The sequence below is a fragment of the Chiloscyllium plagiosum genome, chromosome 23 (genome assembly GCF_004010195.1).
Source record: "Chiloscyllium plagiosum isolate BGI_BamShark_2017 chromosome 23, ASM401019v2, whole genome shotgun sequence".
NCBI lineage: Eukaryota > Metazoa > Chordata > Chondrichthyes > Orectolobiformes > Hemiscylliidae > Chiloscyllium > Chiloscyllium plagiosum.
In genome coordinates this window covers 9705173-9714779 of record NC_057732.1, presented here as the reverse complement: position 1 = coordinate 9714779, position 9607 = coordinate 9705173, and the positions used below count along the sequence as shown (strand labels likewise).

The following is a 9607-nucleotide window of genomic DNA, read 5'->3' as shown; positions in this document are numbered from 1 at the left end:
CCTCATTTTAGGAAAGATGTGGAAGCTTTGGAGAGGGTGCAGAGAAGATTTACCAGGATGTTGCCTGGAATGGAGAGGGAGTCGTACGAGGATAGGTTGAGAGTTCTCGGCCTTTTCTCGTTGGAACGGCGAAGGATGAGGGGTGACTTGATAGAGGTTTATAAGATGATCAGAGGAATAGATAGAGTAGACAGTCAGAAACTTTTTCCCCGGGTGCAACAGAGTGTTACAAGGGGACATAAATTTAAGGTGAAGGGTGGAAGGTATAGGGGAGATGTCAGGGGTGGGTTCTTTACCCAGAGAGTGGTGGGAGCATGGAATGCGCTGCCTGTGGGAGTGGTAGAATCAGAATCTTTGGTGACCTTTAAGCGGCAATTGGATATGTACATGGATGGGTGCTTAAGCTAGGACAAATGTTCGGCACAACATCGTGGGCCGAAGGGCCTGTTCTGTGCTGTATTGTTCTATGTTCTATGAAGCATATCCACAAAAGCTTGAATGGAACTGTGAATGACCTGGTTACACATTGAATGGTCATTTATCAATAATCCATTCTGAAGTAGAATTTTGTTCTGTTTCTTGCATTATTTTGAGAATTTTTAAAATCACACAATGTGCTGTACAAAAGGCAACTTTTTTGCCAGTAAATCCAATAAGATTTGAAACTGGTATTTTCTAATTGGTAAATTTCCTCTAAATTGTGTTTCTGGGAGGTGATCATACATATTCACATCATGCAGTAAGGTGGATCATTGTATTATTGATACTTACCACGTGAATTGCCTCAGCTTCAAGAGAGAGTACAAACATTGGGTTGAATGTCCAGACATATTTTGGGAAAAGTACAGCATGTCCTCAGTCTCGATGTCGAATATCATTGTTACGTTACATTACATGGCTTTTATTGTAAGAGGTTTTGTAACATTTTCAATTCCAGATTTGATAGCCTTAATGTAGCTTCTTGAAATAAAATTATAAGATTAGCTTGTTCATTTTTCAGATGAGAGCTGCAGAAACTGAAGCAATCAATAAAATTGTCATAAATATATTACAGTAATGGTCACCTCTGGGACAGAAGAACTGTTGGGACCCTTAGGATGTTGAAATATTATGTCAGTGTAGGAGAAAGGGATTTGTTCGCAAAATTCAAAGATTTGCTCTTGATTTTCCTTTGCTCATGAACTTTCAACCATGTTCGGAGGTGAGAGACAATAAATGATGATTTGAAGGACAAAATATGGAAGTGAGCACCAGGAGCAGGAAAAAATGTTCCTTGTAAAGGAATCTTGTCTCAAGGCATTAAAATTGATGTGAACACAGTTTAATCTTTGGTCTGTCATTTGAAGTGTAAGCACCAACCATATGTTAATTTGGATATTTGTATTTCTGGGAAGCGTTTAAATATGAATCAGGACTGCAAAACATAAAATTAAAATAGTAGTTAATCAATGAATGTAGTTTATTTCATTGTATAATCGTGTTGTCTTTGCTTAGTTTAGTTTTGTTTTTAATTCATTAGGTAATAGCACGAAGGAGGGAGGATTCTGGGAAGGTGAAAGTGCTGCTTCACTGGACACCAGAAGACATGTAAGTTTTTGAACCTATGGTGCCGCTATCTTTTTCCAGATCGAACATTGATTAGTTCACCTTCAAATGTGTTAAGAAGGTTCTACCCAGTGTGGCTGTGAAGGTATGACACTGAAGTTGGTTACAAGCTTATTTAGTTGCTTCAGCAATTGCTTTGTACCTGAAGTTGAGTATTTTTTCCTACAAGACTAAGGAAATAGTTTTGGATAATGAAGCAGTGAATCTCTTGAATGTGCTCAAACCTCTTGTAAGGTTGGTTACCAGACTTTGGGAAGGAGGATGTATTGACCCTGAGGGGAATGCAGTATAGGTTTGCCAGCATGATACCTGGACTCGAATGGTCAAATTACAGGCTGAGGTGACACACTATAAAGTTGTATTCCTTGGAATTTAAAAGGCTAAGGGTGATTTGATTGAAGGTTTCAAGGTATCAGGGGTACCAGCTTGGAGATGAGTGGAACAATTACTATTGGGAAAACCAGTGACGAGGAAGGAGCGTCATAGTCTAAACATGTAATTCAAGTCTTTTAGTGAGCTTGGAAAACAGGCAAAGATTGGAGAAATTTGGTGCTGTCTTCTGCCAATGATAGGTGATGCTCGTTAAATTAATTTGAAAGCTAAGATTGATTTTTTTAAGCTGAATATTTAACAACTTATGAACAAATACAGGTATGCATGGATGAGTATGTGGACCAGCCATGATCTCGTTGAAATGAACAAGTTTGAGTTACTTATTTGCCTATTCCTGTTGCTATGTTGCTCACTGTTTCTCTGAATTGATTACTTGCTCTATGAAATGTTATTTCAACAGTATAATTTTGGCCAGGTCTGTTGTCTTATTGATTCTGTTATGCTAAGCATATAAAAACTCCTGGACTGTTTAGGGTGAATACTAAAACATTTGTGGCTGGATCTATGCATTTCAAAACCAATGAATATATGATCTATAACTAAAGCTGTGCCAGTCGCTGTCTCCTTTCTTCTCAAATCATTTAATCTGTCTGGGAGCTGAAAACTCATTGTCTGACTTGCTATTTTACAGTCCTCATCATAAGCTTGTGCTGCAATAGGTGAATTGCAATAATTTAATCTAATTGCACTCTGAAAGACTAGATTTGTTTCACTGCCCAATTATTTAAAGACCCAGATTGCTTCTGTCAGACCTCTAACTGTGAATCCCTGAGTGATGCCAGCATGTTTTTGATTGTAACAGCTTATCATGAGGGATATAGATTGCTTATTTCTCTGGCTGAGAAGACTGGCAAACCTTAGCTCATGTTAAAGTTAGAACTAGAATAGGAATTGGCCTTCCAACCCTTGGATCTGCTCTTAATTAAATATCATGACTGGTCAACTCCATCTTCCTGCCCCTCCCCATTCATACGCAAATGTACCAGTTTCAGTCTGAGATCTACTCACTAACAGAGCATCTACAATTCTTTGGGACTGCCTCATTCCAAACCCTATTCCGAGCAATTATTAATTGCCTTCTACATACTGGCAGTCATTTTTCTTCCAGATACCTCATGTTTAGACTTGTACAGTTTGCACTGTCATAAACAATACCCAACTTGTATGATGTGAAAGATGTTAACAGATATAATGAGAGCTTCTAAGAGGAAAAATCATTCATTTCTCCTAGACACTTCAAGATAATTCAGTTGTCCAATGTTAGAGTGGAATTGTAAGCATTCCACCAGAGATCTATGAAGGACCTGCTTCCCTACTTCAAGCCTCACCTGAGGCATGATGGCCCTCAGGTTAAACTCACCACCACTTGTCTTTCTCTAATGGGTGAGTGTCCTCTGGGACTAACAACTTTCATTTTCACAATACAGCCATAGAAAATTTACAGCACACAAGCTTTTCAACCCAGCCCCTCTCCTCCAACTGAATAAGCTATGCGCCATTCTAATTCCACTTGCTAGTACTTGAATGAAAATGCTTATTGCCTTTGTGTCTATTAAAAATCTACCAGGTAACTGAGGTTACTTTTGCCTTGCACTTTATTTGGTTGATGTGAAAACCATCCAATTTTTTTGAAGTTCTGCCAGACCCATGAAATGTAAAATCCATCATCTCTTGGCTATTGCTTAGCTGAGTTAATTAGTCAAGATAATTGTTTAGTGAAAGTGTATTGGGTAAGGAAATGTGCAAAAATTAATGGTGAATCTTGTTGAGGTGCAATAATTCACTTTTGCTTCTATTACATGATCATCAGTCATAGATTTTGGTCTTTGAGAATTGTATATCAGTGCTTTTTCAAAAAGGCAGAATTTTGCGCTGAGCCCCTAATGGGGGAGGTAGTTTTTTTTGCGCAACAATATTACAATACTTTGAACCATACCATTTGGTTCTTAATTTCGTAGGAAAGATAAATTCGCATTCTTGGAAATTGTCTCCACATAGAGTAGAGAGACAGCTGTCTGTGGGTCAAGATGCACTAATCCCTTGTGGGAATGTGGGTTAACAGGATTGTTTTTAAATGTTAGAACATTGAGTTTCATTTTTCTAGAGAGATGGACTGACCAATAAAGAAGTTGTTAAATCTGTGTGGAACCCCCTTGTTCACACTTCAAGTACTGTGAAGCATTTGCTTTTCTCAAGTTTTGAGAAGATTTGTAGCTCTGGTTGAGGTTCTGGATATAAGTTTGCCCACTGAGCTGGAAGTTTCATTTTCAAATGTTTCATTGCCATATTAGATAACGTCATCAGTGAGCCTCTGGTTAACCGCTGATGGTATGGCCCACTTTTTGTGTTTAGGTTTTGCTGGGTTGGTGATGTCATTTCCTGTTCTTTTTCTCAGGGGGATAAATGGGATCCGAGTCACTGTGTTTGTTGAGGGTATTCGGGTTGGAGTGCCATGCTTCCACGGATTCTTGCGCGTGTCTCTGTTTCGCTCATCCTTGGATGGATGTGTCGTCCCAGTCAAAGTGGTATCCTCCTCCATCTGTATGGAAGGATATTAGAGAGAGAGGGTCATGTTGTTTTGTGGCTAGTTGGAGTTCATGTATCCTGGTGGCTAGTTTTCTGCCTCTTTGTCCAATGTAGTGTTTGTTACACTCCTTGCATGGTATTTTGTAAATGATATTAGTTTTGCTTGTTGTCTGTATAGGGTCTTTCAAGTTCTGTTTTAGTGTGTTGGTGGGTATGTGGGCTACCATGATGTGAAGGGGTCTGCATAGTCTGGCAGTCATTTCCGAGAGTGGCTAGGGTTTCTGGACATGTTTTGCCTGCTTGTTTGGGTGTGTTGTTGAGAAATCGGCAGACTGTGTTCAGTGGGTACCCGTTCTTTTTGAATACACAGTATAGGTGATTTTCTCTGTGCTGCAGTGTGTGTTGGCTCGTTGAAATAATGTTCAGATGCAACTTCACTTGTGGATGTTGGGATGATTTGTTCTGTGATTCAGTATTTGGTCCGTATGTGGTGTTTTCCTGTAGACGCTGTTTTGAAGTTCCCCATTAGCTGTTTGCTCCACTGCGACATATAGGAATGGCAGTTCGTTTTCCACCTCTTCAGTGAATTTTATGCCAGTAAGGGTATTATTAATGGTCTGCAGGTTTCCTCTAATTTGTTTTCTTTAGTGATGACAAAGGTGTCATTCATGTAGCGGACCCAAAGTTTGGGTTGGATTGTTGACAGCTGTTTGTTCGAGTCTCTGCATTACTGTCTCTGCTAAGAACCCTGATATCAGAGATCCCAAGGGTGTTCCGTTGGTTTGGAGGTTTTACTTGTTGAAGGTGAAGTGGGTGGCAAGGCATAAGTCCACTAGCTTGAATATATTGTCCTTGCTGATGAAGTTTGGTGTATGTGTCTTTGGTTTTTCTATTAATATGGGACTAGGTCAGATTGGGATATCTGGTCGGCATGGATGAATTGGTCTGAGGGGTCTGTTTCCATGCTGTAAGAATCTATAACTATGTAGTCAGTGTTTCCTTGGCCAGGTTGATATCGATGGATGTGAATAGGGCTGTTACATCAAAGGAGATCATTAGTTCAACCTCTTCGATCTTGGTGTCTTTGGTTTTCAGGAATTCTTGGGTGGATGGATGGAGTGGCGTGAGTCTTGTACTAGTAATTTAATCTTTGGTGTAGCTCTTGGCTAATCTGTAAGTTGATATTCGGGGTAGTGAAACTATAGGTCTGAGGGGGGGCTCCTGGTGTGTGAATTTTGGGAATCTGTAGAAGCGTGGTGTGTTGGATCAGTCTGGTTGCTTTTTTTTTTAAGTCTGTCTTATTTCTACAGATTAGAGTCAGAGATGTACATCATGGAAACAGACCCTTCGGTCCAACCAGTCCATGCTGACCAGATATCCCAACCCAATCTAGTCCCACCTGCCAGCACCTGGCCCATATCCCTCCAAATTCTTCCTATTCATATATCCATCCAAATGCCTCTTAAATATTGCAATTGTACCAGCCTCCTCCACTTCCTCTTCCACTTTCCATACGCGTACCACCCTCTGTGTGAAAAGGTTGCCCCTTAGGTCTCTTTTATATCTTTCCCCTCTCACCCTAAACCTATGCCCTCTAGTTCTGGACTCCCTGACCACAGGGAAAAAACTTTGCCTATTTACCCTATCCATGCCCCTCATAATTTTGTAAACCTCTATAAGGTCACCCCTCCGCCTCTGACACTCCAGGGAAAACAGTCCCAGCCTGTTCAGCCTCTCCCTATAGCTCAAATCCTCCAACCCTGACAACATCCTTGTAAATCTTTTCTGAACCCTTTCAAGTTTCACAACATCTTTCCGATAGGAAGGAGACCAGAATTGCACACAATATTCCAACAGTAGCCTAACCAATGTCCTGCACAACCGCAACATGACATCCCACCTCCTGTACTCAATACTCTGACCAACAAAGGAAAACATACCTTCTGCACTATCCTATCTACCTGCGACTCCACTTTCAAGGAGCTATGAACCTGCACTCCAAGGTCTCTTTGTTCAGCAACACTCCCTAGGACCTTACCATTAAGTGTATAAGTCCTGCTAAGATTTGATTTCCCAAAATGCAGCACCTCACATTTATCTGAATTAAACTCCATCTGCCACTTCTTAGCCCATTGGCCCATCTGGTCAAGAACCTGTTGTAATCTGAGGTAACCCTCTTCGCTGTTCACTGCACCTCCAATTTTGGTGTCATCTGCAAACTTACTAACTGTACGTCTTCTGCTTGCATCCAAATCATTGATGTAAATGACAAAAAGTAGAGGACCCAGTACTGATCCTTGTAGCACTCCACTGGTCACAGGCCTCCAGTCTGAAAAGCCACCCTCTGTTTTCTACCTTTGAACCAGTTCTGTATCCAAATGGCTAGTTCTCCATGTATTCCGTGAGATCTAACCTGGCTAATCAGTCTCCCAAGGGGATCCTTGTCGAATACCTTACTGAAGTCCATATAGATCACATCTACCACTCTGCCCTCATCAATCCCCTTTGTTACTTCAAAAAACTCAATCAAGTTTGTGAGATATGATTTCCCACGCACAGCCATGTTGACTATCCCTGATCAGTCCTTGCCTTTCCAAATATGTACATCCTGCCCCTCAGGATTCCCTCCAACAACTTGCCCACCAGCGACATCAAGCTCACTGGTCTATAGTTCCCTGGCTTGTCCTTACCACCCTTGTTAAACAGTGGCATCATGTTTGCCAACCTCCTGTTTTCCGGCACCTCAACTGTGACTATCAATGATACAAATATCTCAGCAAGAGGCCCAGCAATCACTACTTTAGCTGCCCACAGACTTCTAGGGTACACCTGATCAGGTCCCGGCGATTTAGCCATCTTTACCCGTTTCAAGACATACAGCACTTCCTCCTCTGTAATCTGGACATTTTGCAAGATGTCACCATCTATTTCCCTACAGTCTATATCTTCCATATCCTTTTCCACAGTAAATACTGATGCAAAATACTCATTTAGTATCTTCCCCCATTTTCTGCGGCTCCACACAAAGGCCGCCTTACTGATCTTTGAGAGGCCCTATTCTCTCCCTAGTTACCTTTTTGTTCTTAATGTATTTGTAAAAACTTTTTTGATTCTCCTTAATTGTATTTGCCAAAGCTATCGCATGTCCCCTTTTTGCCCTTTTAAGTATACTCCTACTTTCTTTATACTCTTCTAAGGATTCACTTGATCTATCCTGTCTATACCTGATATGCTTCCTTCTTTTTCTTGACCAAACCCTCAATTTCTTTAGTCATCCAACATTCCCTATACCTACCAGTCTTTCCTTTCGCCCTAACAGGAATATACTTTCTCTTGATTCTCATTTCTGAAGGCTTCCCATTTTCCAGCCGTCCCTTTACCTGCGAACATCTGCCCCCAATCAGCTTTTGAAAGTTCTTGCCTAATACCGTCAAAATTGGCCTTTCTCCAATTTAGAACTGCAACTTTTAGATCTGATCTATCCTTTTCCATCACTATTTTAAAACTAATAGAATTATGGTCGCTGGCCCCAAAGTGCTCCCCCACTGACACCTCCGTCACCTGCCCTGCCTTATTTCCCAAGACTTACCACCTTCTCTAGTAGGTATATCTACATACTGAATCAGAAAATTGTCTTGTACACATTTAACAAATTCCTCTCCTTCTAAGTTTGCACATTCTCCACGTGTCTGCGTGGGTTTTCTCCGGGTGCTCTGGTTTCCTCCCACAGTCCAAAGATGAGTAGGTCAGGTTAATTGGCTATGCTAACTTCTCCATAGCGATAACTGCATTAGTCAGAGGGTAGTGGGTCTGTTGGGTTACTCTTCGGAGGGTCGGTGTGGACTGGTCGAAGAGCCTGTTTCCACACTGTAGGGAATCTAATCTAATCTAAACCTTGAACATCCTGAAGTTTTTTGAGTCGGGCTGTGACTCTGTTCTCTCGTTGTGGGGTCAGGTATATTGCCACTTGTTGGTAAGTGTTGGTATCTGTAAGCAGTACGTTCACTTTCTCAATGTTGTCTCTTTGATTTAAAATGTCTGTTGGTAGGAAATACAATTTTTTTTAGCCCTTCTAGTGCTTTCCTTTCTTGTGTATTGAGTGTGTTTCCTCCTTAATGTTGGTGTGACTGCCTGTCTGTCTGATGGTTTGCTGGGTTTCTTCTGAGAGGTCGTTGTCTTTCAGTGTTGTTTCTAATGCTAAAAAATCTTTTGTCCGAATCCTGGAAGTTGTAATTTAATCCTCTTACTAAGACACATTTTTAAGTGTCTATTAAGGGTCAGTCAGATAAGTTTTTTTTAAAATCTATGCTTTTGTGTTGTCTGTATTGTTATTTTGTGTAAGTTGTCTCATGTTTTCTGCAGGTCTAGATTTTTCATTTCGTGTTTGTCGCTGTCTAATGTCTATGGCTTGCTGTACTGTGTTTGTACCCTTAACACCCCACTAGCCAAAGGAATAGCAAAGCAAAACGGCTGCAGAATGCTTAGAGAAATGATTAATGATGCCCACATCAAACCCCGTAAATACAACCAGGAAATTTTGTGCCAAAAAACTTTACTCACTAATGCAACAAACCATGAATGGACAGACACAGTGCAACAAGCCATAGATATTAGACAGCGACAAATACAGAAAATGAAAATAAACTAGACCTGCACAAAAACAACGAGACAAGCTGTGAGATGGTATTGAAATACTGTTTGTTGGAGAAACTGTCCCAAACATCAAAAACTGTAAGTACAACAAACTTTTATATACCCACCTCCATAACCAGCATTCCTCAAACATTCCAGAAGATTCCCCTGGCCTCCAGAACTGCTCGGACGCCATTAGCCATGAGGCTGGTATAGCTACCATCCCCACGGCAATCGATGATGTAGCTTCCACTTCCACAGTCACTTGCGCCTCTCACTATTTCACACATGACGTCACTTCTGCCCCGATGTAATCGCTGATGTCACATGTCAGCGACTTCTGCACCCCCGACTGCCATGTTCGCCCCCAACCAAAGCCACTCACCTGCATACTGCTGACATTGCCCACCCCCCCACACGCACATCCCACTGTCACCATCCCCGCCCCCCA

General features: G+C 41.3%; 1 protein-coding gene across 12 annotated transcripts in view; it reads left to right on the top strand.

The window, feature by feature from the left end:
- Positions 1-9607, top strand: part of aebp2 (AE binding protein 2) — a 194997-nt gene that overhangs the window by 47806 nt on the left and 137584 nt on the right. For all 12 annotated transcript variants that reach the window (XR_006315049.1, XR_006315052.1, XR_006315051.1 and 9 more), the window contains exon 6: positions 1520-1587. Coding sequence is in view for 8 of the 12 variants with exons in the window: in XM_043713488.1 (XP_043569423.1) it covers positions 1520-1587 (68 nt within the window). In the remaining 4 variants the exon portion in view is untranslated. The remainder of the gene's footprint in view (positions 1-1519; positions 1588-9607) is intronic.